This window comes from Sphaerodactylus townsendi, linkage group LG02, assembly GCF_021028975.2.
Source record: "Sphaerodactylus townsendi isolate TG3544 linkage group LG02, MPM_Stown_v2.3, whole genome shotgun sequence".
NCBI classification, from domain to species: domain Eukaryota; kingdom Metazoa; phylum Chordata; class Lepidosauria; order Squamata; family Sphaerodactylidae; genus Sphaerodactylus; species Sphaerodactylus townsendi.
In genome coordinates, this window is record NC_059426.1 from 95,473,801 (window position 1) to 95,493,467 (window position 19,667).

General features: G+C 39.5%; 1 protein-coding gene across 2 annotated transcripts in view; it reads right to left on the bottom strand.

The window, feature by feature from the left end:
- Positions 1-19,667, bottom strand: part of ELP4 (elongator acetyltransferase complex subunit 4) — a 219,257-nt gene that overhangs the window by 141,233 nt on the left and 58,357 nt on the right. For both annotated transcript variants that reach the window (XM_048485525.1, XM_048485526.1), the window contains exons 4-5: positions 19,338-19,469; positions 10,425-10,564 (exon numbers count right to left, since the gene is read on the bottom strand). In XM_048485525.1, the coding sequence (XP_048341482.1) occupies positions 10,425-10,564; positions 19,338-19,469 (272 nt within the window). The remainder of the gene's footprint in view (positions 1-10,424; positions 10,565-19,337; positions 19,470-19,667) is intronic.

Here is a 19,667-nt window from a genome sequence, read left to right on the forward strand (position 1 = left end):
ATTTTGACCACTGGGAAAAGCTGTACGTGGAAAAGGTCTAGGATAGGGATCCCCAATATAGGACACATGGGTGACTTGACACCTGCCAACACCTTTCCTGGTACTAGTCAAGTGTTTTTAGAAAGTGAGCAAGGCTAAATTGAGCTTTTATCCAATAAAGCTTCTGACTGGGCAGTGGAGATCTGATTGGCCATGCAGATGTTGTAAAAGTTTCTTTGGAGCAACTACGAGCTCAGCACAAGAGATTTCACTGCATGTCTGAAGATATGTTTGTGTACAAGAACATATTTTTAAACAATATGTTCATTTTTAAACAGCATTCTGTTGGGTAAATGGAACCTCTATACTTGGACTGTTAAAAAGCATTACTTCGTTATTAGGAGCTTGTGTGTGACTTCTGCACTCCCTGACATTTTGTGGGATTGGATTCCACTTTCTATAAGTAGTTATTTTTATTAGCTTCTTGGTCTCCTCTCTTCTGAATGCAGCGTGTTTCTCATTTTTTTGGTGGGATTGAACTCATTACCCCTGGTGCTCAATATTGGGAATTCCTAGAAAATGCCTCTCATCTAGGGCAACAAAACAAAAAACCAGCCTTTTTTAAAAAAAGATAAAAAGTTTGTAGATTTTCAGGCATCTGAAAGCATTGTGTGTTCATAATGAAGTATACCACATGTATAGTTGACATGGGATTGGAGATGGGTAGAAGACAACCCTTGCTCACAAAATTTTTATCTGCTTCATTCAATAAAATGGTATGACTATTGACCACTATTAATGAGTGCCTATGAGTTCTCAGTACCAAGGTCACTGGTCAAGAAAAAATAAAAGCCACTGAATTGTAGCTCTGTGCTATGATCATTTCCACAAGCTTCGTTTTGTAGTTCCACATTCAAACTGACATGTTACAGGCCCACTGAGAATTACAACTCTTGGGAAACAATATTAAAATTGAGGTTGCAAAGGGGATATACAGTCCCAGTTAGATATTTCTAAGCCCCAGTTGGCTCATTCTTTTACACAGTAGGCAAGACAAAATGGTGTCCCTGGAATTTGTCCATATTTTTTCTATTGTTAATAAGTGATAGACCTCAGTTCTTGTTTCTTACTGCCTATTACCATTGCTGGTTTGATTCTACACTATCGCTTTTCCAGTGATTCATTAGTCACAGTCAATTGTTCCAAGCCCTGGCTTGGAAACATAGAATGAAGTGTTGTCTTGGCAACTACGCTTCTGAATACTTTTTTAATTCACTTGTATTTATTCTGCTTAATTTAAATAAAAGCATATTCATATTTCTGCTTCCCACAGTAGTGAGCAAATGCAAACCAGAGAATACTATTCTGCTTAAATACAAAGCAGATATAAAGACTGTCAGTGCACAACAGGTATATAAATTATTTACCTTTTACTCTACTCTCTCCAAGTTCTGAAATCCGTATTTATATCTTATCATTTTTAGATAGCAAACACCACACACATCTATTTGGGGGTTTCATAATTTTTCAGTCTACTACCAGAAGGGTGCATGGAAATATAATATAATAAAGACTCTCCATTTTATGGGCAGAAGCTTGCAATCCAAAAGGAGAAAAATGTTGTTACCGCGAACTCCATAGCACGGTGGCTCGAGTAGGCTTCTGTGCAGGTACACATTGGGACTGCACATGTCCAGAGGTATTAGCTATAGAAGAAATAGAAAGCTTATTTCCTTTTCTGAAACTACAGCTTTTGGAGGCACTCACTCCACCTCCCTTCTTTTAGGTGGGAGCAGTCAAACCCAAATGTAGCATGTAAAGAGAGAAGGCGGAGGGCTGTTCTCTCAGTTCTTCTACTGCTACCACAGCTGACACGATGTTGAAGTGAGATGCAGCATTCCAATAGCAGTCAATGGTGGGGTAGGAGGGAAGGATGTGTGCCTGCACAGAAGCCCACTTGATGAACCACTGTTACAGGTAAGCACAACAACGTTCTTCATCTTCATGGATCTTCAGTGCAGTCCTACATTAGGAGAGTAGCAAACTTCCTCACCTTGGTGGTGGGTATTAGGCTGTAATTTGAATATCACGTGCAACACTGCTTTCCTGATTGCTGTGTCCTTCCTTGAAATGGCACTGTCTCAGCAGTTATCAAGTTCAGTCATAGATGACCAAACAGAAAATCCCTTTGCACCAGTTCAGGCTTTCTAACTTGTTATGGAAGGAAGGTCCAATGGTTGGTCTATGCCAGTTCAACTTAATCAAGTCCTAGAAGTTTTTAGCTAAGGGCAACACAATAGGCACATTGTCTGACTTATCCATGAGATCATCAAGCTCTTGGGAAGCAGGTTTACAGGTCGGTTGAGAGCCTTAGCCCTTTGGATCAGGTACTCTGAGAAAAATCTCAAGTCCTCAGACCAGGGAGCTGATAACACTTCTCCCAAAGTGTCATCTGGTGAGCACTGTGATACTGAGGAGTCCTCACTAGAATTTCCTCCAACAGGTAGGTCATCCTCCGACCTCAACAGTGATTGATCTGAATCTCATAGGTACTGAGACTGGTCCCGAAAGGTCTGTCTGTGCAAGGAAGACTCCATTCTCCTTGTGTTCCTCAATGACCCAGATAACTTCAATGGCAACGGCCTTAGTTCAAGAGACTTGCAATTACTGCCATAGTCGGATGACTGCAGAATCAATGAACGATGATGGCAGTTGACAATAATGGAGGCAGCATGAAGCATAAGCATAAGCATAAGCATTTTATTGTCATTGTGCCGCTGCTTAGGGAATTACAGCAGCATTCCTCGATGCACACAATTTCGAGACTCATACATCATCCTCACTTCCTTCCTCCACCCATCCCTACACAGCCCCAAATACATCAATACTTACTTATGGAAAGCAAGAAGCGGAGTTTAGCATAGCCACAGCTCCTAGAAGTAGAAAGCTGAAATGTCTCCTAGCCTCTATTTTGTCCTAGTTCTAGAGGAGCCCTGTATACCGTCTGCCAGATGGTAACAGTTTGAAAAGAGAGTGTGCTGGATGAGGCAGGTCCTCAGAATACGGGCTTTATTATTGGAAGCCCGGGGTATAGCCAGTTTCTTCCAAAAGGAGGGAAGAGGGCAGCCGATAATCCCTTTGTGCAGTAGTATTGATCACCCTTTGGGCGCCTTCCCTGTCGCATACACTGTGCAGCTGGAGAACCATACACAGATGCAGTAGGAGTTTAAGACACTCTCTATAGCACAGCGGTAAAAGGACACCAGAAGTTTTCCATCTAGTTGTTGCTTCCTTAAAAGTCTCAGAAGAGTACAGTCTTTGCTGGGCTTTCTTAACCACAGCATGACAGTCTATGCGCCCAGGTCAAGTGATCCTCTTTAATCCATGCCCAGAAATTTAAAACTAGCCACCAGCTCCACTTGATCTCCCATTTATAATTCCAGGGCTGAATTTCCTGGAGCTATTCCTTCTATAGTCCACTATGAGCTCCTTTGTCTTGTTAGTGTTAGAACAAGGTTTATTTCCCTGCACCATGAGCGACAGTCGGTCCCTTCATTCCGATGGAGCAGACTCATCCCTCAAGAGATGAGCCCACCACCGTTATTGTCATCAACTGGAAGTTGATAATGGTTATTTACTATGATGAACAGGGTACAGTCGCATATGTATAAAGGGGTGAACAGTAAAAGGACTCAACACACAGCCCTGTGAAGCGTTCCCATATTTAGAGTAAGAACTGAGGAACCCGATTTCCCAGTCTAACCCTCTAGGAGCGATCCAGACAAGAATCCTAATCCACAAACAGATTGAATGTGAGAGTCAAGATCACGAGAGTTTAGGTCACCAGTCTTTTGTAAAGGCTGAGATTGTATTAAATCTTGAACTAAAGTCCATAAAGAAGCATTCGCACATAATTCCCCTGATGTTCCAGATGTCGTCAAAGCAGTGTAGTGGAGGCTAATGGCAATGGCGTCCTCCGTAGATCTGTGGTCCGATATCGCGAACTGATGTTTATCAAATGTATCTGGAAGGCAAGAACCTTAATATATGCCCTATGGACCAGTTTTTTCAAAACACTTCATGATGATGATGGGGGTGAGTGCCACTGGTCTATAATCCTGAAAGATTGTCGGCAGGAAATCTCTTTGGTAGTGGAACAATGGTGGGAGGCTTTCAAACAAGATGGGATGGTGGACTGGGATAGAGATCGATTAAAGATCCCAGTAAAAACACCAGCCAGTTGAGGTTAGCGCCATTCCTTTAACACCCGACCCGGGAATACCATCGGTCAACAGCCTTCCTTGGATTCACAGCCCTCAAAGAGCTTGCCTCACCTCATGTTCCTCCACAGTGAGGTGTGAGGCTGCAATCACCTAGTGGCTGTGTGTCATCTCAGCTCTGAATAAAACCTGTGTTTCAGCGAGGCCGAAAAGTGATTTAGCTGCTCTGCCAGAGAAGAAGAATCCCCATCTACAGAGATGGCCTCATTGGATTTGGTTTTATGATTGGTGATTTGTTGAATCCCCTGCCACACCTGCCTCATGTTGTTATTATTAAAATAATCCTCAATTTTTCTCTTATAACTCATCTTGGCTTGTCTAATGCCTCTCTTGAGACTGGCTCTGCAAGCACTGTATTTTGCCTCATCACCAGATCTGAAAGCTTAATATTCCTGTCATGCAAAGTGTCGCTGAACCACGTTGTCATCCAGGGTTTATGGTTGGAAGTAAATCCGGATAAGCTTATCCACAAACTAAGAGTATTATTGCGGTAGGTGATATAACTCAGGAACAGCAGTGGTATACTCTTCCAGATCCTGGGTGGTAGAAACATCCCAATTTGTTGTCTCAAAACAATCTTGAAGTAGTTGGAGGCATCATCAGGCCGGGATTTTACAGTCTTTATTACAGAGCCTTTCCCGCCTCTCCCAAGTGGAATATATGCTGGTGCTAGAAACGATGACAAATGGTGTGACTGACCCAAGTTAATGGTAATTGTATCACCTTGTAAGGCATCCTTAATGTTGGTGTACACTTTATCAATGTATTGCTGGATCCTCGTAGGAGCACCTAACATGCTGGTAGAGTTTAGGGAGCACTGTTTTAAATTAGTATGATTAAAGTCTCCTCCTATAATGAGACACAGCATCAGGATGCTTTTCTGCTGGTTGTCAACAATGATATTTGTACAGAGAGGAGCTCAAAGCCATGGTAGCATTAGCATCAGGTGGAATGTATACTGCAATGATGATAACCACACTGAACTCCCGTGGCAGATATATGGGTCTACATCTAACAGTCATACTTTCCAAATCCTTTGAGCAGTGACCCCCCGTGATGCTTGCATTAGTGCACCAGCTTTTGTTCACATAGAGATTTAACCCCCCCCTTTCAGCTTGCCAGAATCTTTACTGCTTCTGTCCTGCCGGAAAGAAGTGAAGCCAGATAGTTCAACTGCCGCATCAGGAATGTGTGATTGAAGCCAGGTTTCTGTAATTAATAAAACACAGCTGTTCTTGCCAAACCTGCTCTTCTTCACATGAAGGTATTAGGGTGAAGGTGACCATGGTCTTTTGGATGAGTGTCGGTCCAGATGCCTTTTCCTCAGTTCTGGCAGTCTCTTGGAACTGATACTGCATGTTCCTTGGAATCACTCAACAATGATGAAGACAGAGAGCACTGATGGTGTCAATCTGTGTCCCAGTACCACCAATGATGAGAGGAAGTTGGAAATACAGGAAGTACCTGTAAGGTGGAGGTACCTGTTGCCACAGATCTTCCTCCGAAGGGGTTGGAGGTAGAGGTAGCATGATCATCCATTCTGACACAGGCCACAGAGATTAACCTTGAGGTGGTGGTGGCGGCAGAACCACAATTACATTGTTATCTGAGGATAGAGGATGTTCCTCTGAATGAACAGAGGTGGGCTTCTCAGTTGCGACTTGGTTCCCTTACTCTGAAGAATCAATATGGGCATGGGAACTGACAGACAAGTGTCTCAAAGACTGAGCAGTGAGACTTGATGGAATTGATCCTCCGGTATCAAGAGAGATCCCCCGTAGGTTCCTGACAATGCTCAATGCTGAGGTGATGGTGGAGGCAGAGTGCTCTGATGTACTGGGCAGCGTAATATCAAGTGCCTCAGTTCCAATGACCGGGAAAGGTGTTTTCTCATGGGGCTTTTGCCTCTTGGCTGAGATCCCGAACATGGGAGACCTCTACAGAGAACAGTGCCAAGCAACCTTAGGGTTGTGTGATCTACAATCTGCTGAAGTTGGCCTTTTTTGAGTTCTTATGCTTTTCCCCTTGCTTCTTCTTTTGAAGCTTCTTGGCTGGGAGTACAGAGAAGGCCCTGTCCAAGAGGAGGAAAGCTGAGGCTGAAGTACCCACTGGCCCCATAAAGGTAGAGGGGAAGACTTATTGGTTTCTTTGGGTGAACAAAGGGCTCGTTCGAACAAAGCCACCTTGGGGTGGGAGGCCCTACCTTACCTTGCCCAAGGAGCCAGCGACAAACATGTCTTGCAGGCTGAAGGGATGTGGGTTTCCCCCAAACACAGAACACATTCCCTGTGAGGGTCTGTCTTTGCCATCTTTGTACTGCAAGTAGCACATTTCTTGAACAGAGCAGTGTCCTTCTTCAGTTCAGCCATCTCTATTAGGCCTGAAAGTCAGTCAAAAATAGAATTACAGAGGAAAAGTCTATCCTTGGTGCAAAAGAAGAATTTTGGTGATGGCATTCCTTCCTCTCCCTTTACATGATGCTACTTTTGGGCTGAAAAGATCCCATCTAAAAGAAGGGAGATGGAGTGAGTGCCTTTTAAAGGTGTAGCTACCGAAAAGAAAATAAGCTTCTGTTCTCTCAGTGGCAGGTCTCTGTATGTGCAGTCTCAATTTGGGGCTGCACAGAAGACCCACAATGATAAAATTATTTGATCCTAAGTTATCTACAAAATTAGAACCTCTATATTACAATTCTTGGCAGTGTGGCACCCCACTCCCAGCTTACAGGCTCAGATTCTCTGAATGAAGACAGTATTCAGAGGCATAAGTAGTCATATCAGAATAGCTAAACAGCAGGATATACATTGAGTTAATTTGCCATTTGCCAGATTGAGGGACTGGAGCACCTTCCCTATGACGAGAGGCTGCAGCATTTGGGACTCTTTAGTTTGGAGAGAAGATGGCTGAGGGGGGATATGATTGAAGTCTATAAAATTATGCATGGGGTAGAAAATGTTGACAGAGAGAAATTTTTCTCTCTTTCTCACAATACTAGAACCAGGGGGCATTCATTGAAAATGCTGGGGGGAAAGAGATTAGGTGTTACTTCACGCCAGCGATGTGGGGATAATAGTGGTGTTAGGAATATGCTGCCACAGGAGGTGGTGATGGCCACTAACCTGGATAGCTTTAAAAGGGGCTTGGACAGATTCATGGAGGAGAAGTCGATTTATGGCTACCAATCTTGATCCTCTTTGATCTGAGATTGCAAATGCCTTAACAGACCAGGTGATCGGGAGCAACAGCCGCAGAAGGCCATTGCTTTCACCTCCTGCATGTGAGCTCCCAAAGGCACCTGGTGGGCCACTGCGAGTAGCAGAGAGCTGGACTAGATGGACTCTGGTCTGATCCAGCTGCCTTGTTCTTATGTTCTTATGTTCTTTATAGATTGGAAATAAAGCAATTCATAAGTAATAGATTTTTTTGATTTAAAATGAAAGATTTGAGATTAACAGGTCCATGTGCACACGGAATTCAACCCAATAATTCTGTCTGACCATCTAGTCATCATGAACAGTCAAGTTGGCCTTGATCAGAAACTGGCTTTTTGGTGGTCCTTTCTTATTTTGAAACAGCTTTCCTGAAGCTGTATGCCAAACAGCCCTCCCCCGCACAACCACCCTTTTAGCTTTCAGAAAAAGTTTCAATACTTTGCTATCCCTTAGAGCTTTCTGCTGATGGATTTGCAAATGTTTATGTTGAAGTTGAAGAGAATGATTGGTTTCTTGGTTCTGATGCAGTTGTTGTAGATTCTAAATTTAAATCACTGTTTAGAATGTTTTGACACAGTAGGGCTGTCACTTTTTCTGTATGAATTTGGAAAACAGGCATTTTCTCACTGTTCCAGTTAACTTTCAGTTTTGAGCCTTGAGAAGAATAACTTTTGAAAAATGGTTTCATTCCCAGAATTAATCCTAGAACAAATGGAACAGAACTTTCAACTATTATTCTTTGGAATTCTGGGTGTATCTAATATCATGCCTTCAGGGGAAAAAAAACAAATTAGATGGTTTAAAAAAGCGAAACCATATAAGAAAGCCACACCCATGCCCTCACATCTGGGTGGGTATGAAATGTTGGTAAGAATTTTAGAAATTGCATTTTATCTTTAAACTAGTAGTAAATCCCGTTGTATGCATTGTATGAACAAATACATTAGGATCTAGAAAACCATTGATGGTTTTCAATGGCCACTGACAGGGTCAACCTCTCCTGCCTCTTTTTCCCACTTGGCCCACAATTTACCACAGAAAACAAAAACCTAGTCTAATTATTCAGTGAAAAAAAGCTTACTTACAGATTCTTCCCCCTACACAGACAGGCTCCCTGAACGAATGAGCTCTTCTGGCTCAGTTACGGCTTGACTGAGTTTGTCCCAGCAGGAAGATCTTCAGAGTTCACCACAGAGACCTAGTCCTGTGTACTTTTCCCACTTGTTAAGGCTTGCCACCATCAAAGCTGAACTGGGCTAAGGTTGGGTGGCCAAGTGGGGGGAGAAAAGGATGGTCAATCATTGTGCAAGCTCCATCCCCAAGTCATGACTGCATGGCAATTAGTTAGTGGAAAGCACCTGCAGCAGCGTTCCTTACAGCAGCAACCCTTGCAAGGATTGCAGGGAAATATAGTTCTTGGTCTTCCAGAAGGAGCTGGAATCTGGATCCTCACAGATGGCCGAAGACTACACTTCCCAGAAGCCCTCACTTTTTCTGATTCATCATCAGGAACACATTGCTCAGTTATATAGTAAGATGTAGCATAAGCAGGAGAAGGGATGACATGTACTCTTTTTATTTATAACCTTATTTATGCATGCTCATGTTTTCTATAGAATTGCAGTTCATATTTAACCTGTTAAAGAATAACTAAAGTGATTTTAAATCAAGCTTTTAAAAGATAACATTGAATGATCTTGGGCCAGGATACAAGGTTTACACCAAGACCTCGAATAAATAAACTGGTACCTGTACTGAATTATATTTGAAAAGATTAATTATTCTTCAAACTTCCATGTGATTCAGTGGTACCTGTACTGAATTATATTTGAAAAGATTAATTATTCTTCAAACTTCCATGTGATTCAGTGGTTAATGTGTTGCTTTAAAACAACCAAAGATACTTTTGGTTTCCAAGTGCCTATTTTTAGTGATATCCCCAGTGGCTGGAAGCGTTATTTTATAAGTATATATAATTCCTAAATTATACTTGTTGTTAGCTGCCTGAGGTTCTTAGAAGGATGTGATATAAATGTTTTAAATAAATAAGTACATAGGGTTGGGTTGGATTAAAAATATGCTGTTTTTCTTGAAGAAGGTTGTTTCACATCTTTCTCTAGAATACTGCACAAGAAAAATGAAACTAAATACACAGATGTATGTGCATGCACATGAGACTATGTGACAACTGTAACAGAACATACCTATCATAGCACTGTCTGAACAAGTATTGGTTCAACAGTATTAGCAGCTATTAACATTTGCACAGTTTTCTGTATTAAAAAGGAATAGTAAAAAGCCTAAAAATTAAACTATTAAAGCATACATTATACAGCATAACAATGGCTATAGATATGTTTAGCCATTTATTCTTTCCTTCAGAGCTATGGGAAAAAGTAAAATTTACCTGAGATCATTGTGGAGAGGGCAAAATCCCAAACTTTGGTAGTGTGCATGTACATGGAGTGCACAAGGATGCTTGGTATCCCACATGTGTCCTTTTGATACTCATGCCTTTTCTATGCATAAAAGCTATCTTAATTATATATTCTTCCCCTCACCTTCCCCCAGTATTTTCTGTATTACCTGGCGAGCCACTCAGAAGACTTGAAAACAAACAGTAGCAGAGATAATAGTAAGCTGGTTTGGCAGAGTCTGTTCCAGTTTTTGGGCCTGAATAGAACATGAGGACAAGAACAGGGCTGAGCCAAGATTCAGACAGGAGTGTGTATTCACTACACAAGTTCATTGCAGCAAGGACGAGAAGCCAGGGTTATGGTAGCAGGTGAAGCATGGAAGGCAGCAGGGAGGAGATTTTATTGCGCTGATCAGGTAAAAGTAGAAAATTAGGCTACAAGTATTTATACCTGACCACCGCACTACTGACAGTAAAATCAATTTTACCCTGCTAAATCTTCCTTGTGTAAACAACTGAAACAGTTTGCAAACTCACCAAGAGTTTATATCAGGACACAAAGTTGTTTCTTCAGGAAGGAAAAAACCATGCCATTCCACATTCTGGATCAGTTCTGCAGCCAAAGATTTTGACAGATCAAAGTAGTGTCCAAATTTTGAAGTGGTCATTTGAGTCACCTGTGAAAATATATAGGGTCAAGGAATATGAAGTTTCCTTATTAAAGTATAATTTTAAAAACAAGTTATGGTATCTATACTACCAGGTTCACAAGGGCAGATCCCATTGGAAAATGGAACTTTATTAAATCTGCACTTCAAATCAGGTGATGACAATCAAGCCATCATATAGGTTCTCCTATACTTGGGAAAGGTTTGCAGATTTGAATATTTCAGCGTACTTTGTGTGGAAATACCCCAAAATAAAGTTTAGCAAACTCTCCATGCTCTGTTGTCATGCTATTGCAAAGTAATAACATCAAGCTTTTTTTAATCTGAATCACTGCCCTCCTTTCCCCATGTTGTTTAGTAGTATTCATCAAGAATCCCAGCTGATTAGCCCTTTTATCTAGCATTTGTTTCCATGGTGACTTATAATTATAATTTCCAAGACATTACATGTAGAAGTTGGGGCTTGCATTTAGCACCAACTTTACCCAATACTTAAAAATAGGATGCCAGGCTCTTATTTCAAGACAATTCATTGCCAGTTCATCTTATATTGCTATATTGGCAACTTATTTGGTTAAACCTGTAACCTGCCTTAAAAACTTACAGAGAGAAGTTTTTCAATAGAACCATTTATTCCATTAATCCACACTGAGACCCTGTATAGTAGTTAAGGAACTACCTTAGCTTCAAATATGGCGGCTGGTATGAACTGCCCTCTTTGTCTGAAATAAAACTTCATAATTGCATTAATTACTCAATTTACTTTACTTTTAGCTATTTTTATATGGCAGTTCCAGTTCAGTCTGGCATTAAATGCCCAAATAGACAAAATTATCCTTTTGTTTAATCTCCTGGCCTTTCATTTTCCAAGACAAATTCTAATATCTTTTGTTCTGACTTAGTCTTCTGGGCATTTATGATCGAATGCTTATTTTTACAATATTTCTCTAAACTAGAGATTAAATTGAGAACCCACTTGCTGTTTAATAAAAATCTGCATACAACAGAACTGAGTTCTTATTATTGGCCAATAAGGGATGATGTCGAGAACAATTTGTTTGCTATTGAGCTGGTGAATCTCTAATACATAAAATAAATAATAAAGTGGCAAGAGGACAACCTTGTCTTACCTCCCTTTCTTAATGGAATTTCGCCAGACAAATCCCGCCATTCTACTGTAGGTCATTCATACAGCTTAATTATCAGCTACAGTAGACACATCAATAGATGTTTGAGATAATTTTTCCCAAAGACATGGATGAGTTACCATATTAAAATTCACTTGTAGATCAATAAAAACCCTAAAAAAACCCTTCCATTACTTCTTGAAGCATATTTGTATATTAAATGAGAGAGTAGTAGACACCAGTAAGTTGTTGAATGGCCCTCATGAAAAACAGCTTACTCTGGGCCCAAGATGGCATGTTATATAACCCAATTCTAACAGCTTCCCATGTTAAGTGTAGCACATATAATTTTGCCACAATTGAGATCAGGCCAATTGGACAGTATGACAAGGGATCTCTTCTATTACATTTTTTTTTAACAATTATTGACTTGGCCCATGTTGCTGAAAACTGACTTGTTTTGTTTATTTTTGTAAACACACGAGTAAATACTCTTGCCCAATATTCTAGATTCAATTGAAGAAGATCCACAGAGACACTGTTAGGTTCTGATGCTTTCCCTTTCCTTTATTACTGATGTCAGTTGTTTGATTTCATCTGAAGTAATGGGATGTCAACAATTGATGAGTTCAAGATGTGGAACCACCAACTCTATGTATTATGTTTTAAACACTGCTTTATAACATTGCTCCATCCTGTTCCTTGGCATCACCCCAATCCACAGAGGTTCCTTGCTTTGTGTCTCTGCTGTCTCTATTTCCTAGAAACTTTTCACATTATTTGTTTTAGTCAAGGTAATTAATATTTCCCAACCCCAAACCTGCCAGTTCTTTAGCTAGCTGTTGACCTTTCATTACAGTTTGAGCCCCACCCAGAGGCCTACAACATCACAATGTATCAACGTGGTACTCATGCAGATCACAGCAGAGCTGCCTTTTGAACCTGACATGTTGATTTTGTCAATTTGAAGATGTTTCAAGTGCAGCCCTGTGAACTTGGCTATTTGTATTACTCAATTCATACATATGAAAAGAACTACTATCTGCAGAACATACAGAGAAACTTGTCACTAGAATGATTTCCACTGCACAGAGATCATCTATACCAGGGGTCCCCATCCCTTTTGAGCCTGCAGACACCACTGAAATTTTGACAAAGTGTTTTGAGTACCATCCCAAAATGGCTGCCACAGGAGTTAGGCCCAAACCGCAAAATGTCAGAGAGTTATGTATAACTCTGATAGCAACTCTTCAAAATGACAGCCAGCATGGTATAATGGTTTGAATGTCAGACTTGAAAGACAGAGCTGAACCAAGATTCAGTGGCATAATCTGTCCTTTGATGGGCTCTTTAAATACCTTCCTCTGAGGTCAGCCATGGGCAATGTGTTCATACGTGCTTGCGTAAATGCATGTCTCAAAACTGGCGCTGTTAGATTATGAAAATATGCAGGTAATATTCTATACTTTGGGGTGAGATCAAGGTTCAGAGGGGAACAAATTTTGTTGGCATGCAAAAATAAATGTTGCATCTCTGTGTCCAGGAATCTTTGCCTGAATTGTCTGTCTGTCTGTCTGTCTGTCTGACTGGAGCACCTACTGTATAATCAGTAGAAAATTGTCACAATTAATTTGTTTGATAAAGGATAATTTTTGTCATTAATAAACTTCCTGAAAGCAAGAACACCACACCAGAATTTAATGTCAAAACTACTATTAAAACTAGAATTTTCAAATATATTTATTTTACACTATGTAGTTACAAAAGGCTTAGCAATGATTTTAAAATACTGAAAAGACATAATAATATATGCTATATGGGATAATAAAGGTAGAACAAGATCTTAACACCAAATCAAATAAAAACATGTTACTGCTTTTTTTAAAAACCCAAAAAACAAAAGTTCCAAGTTCTTTAGTTTTGGGGGTTCTCAAAGCAATTTAAACAAGAGCTGTTCTTTGCCTTATAATCTATCCTTTATCCGGATTACTGATCCAAATGTTTTTACTGCAGTCTCTGCCAGAGCTCATCTTTTTATTGTGTAGGTCCAAGCCCCCTTAATGTTTTAGAAAGGCCCTGACTAACTGAACTTTGATCTGATGTCTTCATTGAGAAAAGCTCCAGGTTTCCCATTTCAGATGCAAATCCTTGCTGAAGCCAAAAGAGTTAGTAAAGACTGAAAAAAAGAAGAAACAAGACGTTTCCAGGATCCTCTTTGAGAATCCTGGGGAACACTGGTGTTCCTAATCCACCCAGATGCATGGATTAAGGTAGGTGATAACCTTTTTTGATTCTAAAGAATAAAAACAGTGCCTACAAACTGGGTGGAGACTAGGATTTGGCAGCAATAAAACACCAGGCAATAAAAGCCTGGTCTATGTCAGAAGCCTATGAATAGACCTCAATGTACCATATTCCCAGGCCTAGTAGGGAAGCTTGCAAAAAGCCCACCTGAATCAAGTAAGCATGAATAATCTGTCTTAACAGCAGCATGACCACAAAGACAGAGCAAGAGGGGGGGAAATATGCTTCCTTTAAATATGAGTCGATAAATTTATTAGTGCAATGTTGTTTCAAGTCTACTATTCACAGGGATTTCTACAAGATAGCCTGCACAAATAGAATAAATAGACTAAACTTTCACAGAGCAAAGTATGTCTTTATGCTACTGTCTGCCATTAACATTTCTAATTGCAATACTAATGTGTTAGAAATTCTCAGATTTAGGATGAATTAAAGCATAAAATTGATTTCATGCTGCAACAGTTTATATTTTGCCCTGAGAACACTAAGCAATTCATTCATTAAAAAGGGGAGTGAAAGCAGTAAATGCAAACTGTATACAATACCTGATTGCATTAAGCTAGGACATACCTACTACTTTTAATCTGAATTTCAATTTATTAGCCAAAAATAGCAGAAACAGTTCCTGAGAATTACAGAAAATTACAGAATTAGTATTAGCATCCTTAAACTGCAACCCAAAATCTTGGCAGCAGCCTTAAAATGTTCAGAACAGAAGGAAAAGACACCCACCAGCACCTTTACCTACTGTAAAATTCAGCTTCACTTAACAAGCACCACTCAAAGAACCAAGTGGGAGACATAAAATAATTGCACATCTTTAAAATGGGGGGGGGGGGGAGCAGATAGTTTGCTAAAGATAATCTTTTTTGTTAGAAATAAAAACAAAGTCTGCTGTTCATGTATATTTCAAAAATATTTTATTTAGAAGGAATAAACATATTATTAGTAAGGATACAATTACCTATGTTTTGAAAGGATACAATTACCTATTTTACCTATTTTATTATTTATCATATCCAAACATACTAATATGGAAATATAATTTATGGAAATATAATTTCTTTTGCTAAAATTTTCATTTTGCTAGTATTTTCTAATTAGTCTCCAGAGCAATTAAAGCTATCCAAAGAATTATTCTTATAAAATGAGTAACAGAAGAGGATGTAGCTGAAATTATATTTATGAATTACGAGAAGTTACTTCATGTTGTATCAAAAAGGTTTTTTAGGAAAAAACATTCAAATTCACATAGATAATAGATGATAATATATTAACTTATTTTTCAATATCCTGGAATTATTTTTAGAAATTCATGTTTATATTTATAATAATAGTTATAAAGTATATTATTTTATCACTGATTCTCTAATATTGTTTAACATTATTCCTGTTGTTATCAAGTATCATATAGTATATCATGAGTATATTTGCTCATATTTTATTTCTTTGCAAAATGGACTGTCTTTATTTTCTTTTTATATCTCTTTTTAATTAATTAAATATAATGTAATTAATTAAAATTAAAATGTTAATTAATTTAAAAAGATAACCAAAGGGTTTTATATATTTTTGTACCTGATGTTTAGCTATACATGTTGCACAAAGCAAAGTGCTTTAGTAATTGTTTGGATAAAGTACAAAACAAGCACATTTAAATCTGTTAAATCAGTTTTTAATATTTTCTATTGGCATTCATTGTTTTTCCATTTTGTGGCTAAGGAGTTCTCAGTGGGACAGCCAATGAAAATTAGTATAGAACATACAAGGCAATGGTAATACTTTTTCAAACAGAGGAATGAGGACTCTAGCCAGCACATCTGCTCTGAAGAGGACAAAACAGTAAGGGCAAACAGGAGAGTTGAGAACTAAAGATAAGATTCAGACTTCAAGTACTTCCACACACACGTGTCTATGTGGGCGCACACCACTGCCCAAAATGAAATGCAACCATGCAGGGTCCCTTGACCTTCACACTATGAGGAAGGCTGCAGATGCCCTTATCACTGGACAGACAGAGAGAGAGAGACTGAAATGCCCTTATCACTGGACAGACCTTTAGATCCCAGCAAGCCTCATCAAGACATAAGGAACAGACTCCTAGACACATATAACCAGATAGGTATTGTATGTACAAGGAAGATAAGGTAATTTTTAAAAGCTGATAGTGGCTGATACTTTGGGCACAAATTAGCCTGGAATTTCACTGCTCAGATTGAACTGCTCAACGAGCACCAGGATAATATTAGTACAAAAGGAGACAGCCAGCAGACTCATGGGGGAGGGGAATCACATTTCTTAATTCTTCCCCTTTTGTGTTGCCTAATTATGCATTTTCATCCCCCCTTTCCCAATCCTCCCACTCCTATTTTCCTTTCCCTCCTCTTCGTCGATCCGTACCTTTAAAAGAATGTTTTTGCGTGTTTTTTTGTGAGCGCCTCACATGCAGAGTTGACACCAGTTACTTGGGGCAGGTTGTCTAACCCCTTATTGATATTTTTAAACTTCTTATATTTTTAACAAAACCATATCCTACTTTGGGATGGCACCTGTGGACTTTTTGACAGCACTGGAGTGCTATCCATGACTTTTTTATTTGATAGAGATCTGGATCAAGGGGGATATTCTCTGTAGCAATTATTATGATCCAGCAATTTTGCCAAGAGACTGAACATATCCACTGACAATGTACAGTGAATTTCACATTGCTATTACCACCTCAAAATCTAATCAAAGTAAACAGGCTTACCAACCCTGTTTTCATTTGGATGTCATTTTACCCCAGGTTTTATCCCATCATATTTTTATAGTCTCCACTTTGTTTAATATTTTAACATGGTATATAACAAAAAAGGATTTGGGGAGCTTGATTGTACCACCGCAACAAAAAATCAGATTGTTCTGTGATGGAATATTGACAGTACAATTCCTTCTAAATATTAATTTGATAATGCATACAGATGCATCCAAGAATGAATTTGGAAAAATGTACATAACTGAACATTTGTGAAGATTCAACAAGGCACAGCAAACTTGATATTAATTAAACTGATCAAGATATATGATTATTCTAGGGAGTGTTTGATTTGACATATCACCCTATATAAGTCTCCTCTCTGACATAAATACATAGCTACAACTGTACCATTACTAAAAACCAAATATGTAAACTCTTGTAAAATCATTTTGTCACATTCCAATTATATTCTTAAGAAAAGACTGAATGTACTAGGCAACACACTGATCCAAACACTAAAACTAGTTTCTAGGACTATTGCACCAAAATATTACAGTTTATGTTAGAGATCTGACCACTCTATTATCTAGGTGAGAAAATAACTAGCCTAAGGAAAATAGATCCTTTTGTGTTGGAAATCATATGAATTCATGAGGATCCGTTTAAAATCATCTGGATCCAACTTTTACCCAGATTTGTGAGTTGGGACATGTTCTCTAATGTGATGGTGACTTTGAGATGACCTGGTGAAAAAAAAAACTTTGTTTGGACGTGGTGGGGAGGGCAGCCACCCATGGGGGGGGGGTGGAACTCAGATTTTGCCCCAGGCTCCATTTTTCCTAGCTACGCCTCTGGAAAGCACCAAATTGAATCAAGCTGTTGACTTGCTTATTCATGTGCGTAATAAGTAAAGTAAGTGGTTGAGATTTTATCAGCTTCACTGTCACTATAAACTAATGGTTATAAAGGCAGCAAGAAAGAAACAAGCCAAGTGGTCAGTTCTATAGACGTTGTGGTTGTTAGTATTTTGTAAATTATATTTTTCCTTGATTGATTGATTGATTGATTGATTGATTGATTGATTGATTGATTGATTGATTGATTGGTTGGTTGGTTGGTTGGTTGGTTGGTTGGTTGGTTGGTTGGTTGGTCTTATAGCTGGCCTTTCCCTGTTGGGCAGGCTCAGAGTAGCCTACAACAGACAAGCCACAATATTAACATCAAAATAACACATACAATAAGCAGTGATACATAGCACTGTATTCTACTGCACTGTTTATTGTATGTGTTATTTTGCTTAATCTGGGCTTCCAGTTTTGTAATCCATTTTCCACACATTGGGGGACAATCCTGTTGATGGTTTCAGAAAGGCAGTGGTGCCAGTTCTCTGTCAACACGGCTGACGAATTGCTGAGGGGGTATCACATCCCCCACAGCATTCTGGACCAATTGGATCCATAAGTCTCCACAGGGGAACATAAACCTACTATTTGCCTATGGCCGTGTGTGTGAGGGTGGGAGATCCAGATGGGTCTTTAGGACGAAATGGTTCAACCATGGCTCACAATCAAAAGAGATAAGGCCCACATTCATACCTGCTATGTGGCCTGGTTGATCTGTGCGCCTGATACAACCTGGTAGAGTCCAGGTGTTGCCATGGTTGACACTAGATCTGAGGCCAAAGAAGAAGACAGATCAGTGTCAGGATGGGTGTTGAAGTTCCCCAAGAGCATGAAGATGGAGGTACTTCAAGTCCACCTAGAAACCGCCTCTATCAGGCTCAGCAGGTATCTGCTGGTGTGCTAGATGGTTGGTATATCAGCAAGATAGCTACACTCCCCTCAGCATCCTCCACAAGGCTCATACAATCAATGCTGCAAATTTCTGGAGTAAGGATTTCCAGTTGAGCACTGCCATCTCCCCCCCCTCCCCCGCCTTTTATCCTTGACTGATGAAGGACTGAACAACTTGGGGGGGGGGGGTGTCAGTTCTTTTAAGGCCACTGTTTTGTTCTCTTTCACCTGGATCTTAGTCACACAAACCACTTCTACTTCTTAATTTGTAAAATAATTTTGCAGCATTACTGTCTTATTATTTATGGACCTGGCATTATATAACATCAGTATTGTAGAGGGGTTCAATGTTGTAACTCCACCACCATCATCCTGGGTTGGGACAAAGACCAAGCATACCTATACCTTTGTCTCCTTCCCTTTTAATGTCTTCTCCCACCACTATGCCTCCCATAGTCTCCAATAACGGGTATCCCTGATCCTAGCTGATCCCACCAACATGTAACAATTAAGCTGCTATTCCTTTGCATGAATCAAACTACTATAATCCATTCCAGCCAATGCTACCTGAAAATCTCTTCCCCGTTAACATAAATTTAATTCAAATTCTGTTCCAATTGGGGCCACAAGCACCTGGGAAGCACAGAACATGCCTCTACACACAAGGACTGTTAGATAAGTCCATAAACTTGATGTAGTTCTACCATTAATAGAACTGATGCTAAATGGCTAGGTATAGTGAGTTGGTCATTTCAACATGTAATTTTAGTCTGAACGTACATATACTTTTTGGTTGAAAACAGTTATGAAATACAATTCACCTCCAATTTTGGAATGTTTTGGTATCGCCAAGCTATTTTCATGGATTCCTGAGAATCTTGCTTGCCTTTCATAGTTGCTGCTGCTTCTTCCACTGCACTGACGGAAGTATTCAAGAAAGGTGATGGAAGCTCCTAAACCAGAAGATTAAAAAGTAAAAAAAGATTTTCAGGCAAGTTGTTCTATTAAACATTTCAATAAAGTACGGTTAATTAACATTATTACTAAGACAGTACAAAGGAGATTGTGGATATCTGAGGCCTGCTCACATCCTTGTTTACACAGAAGTATTCTGATTTCTATGGGACGTGGATTTTAATAACTATGTATGA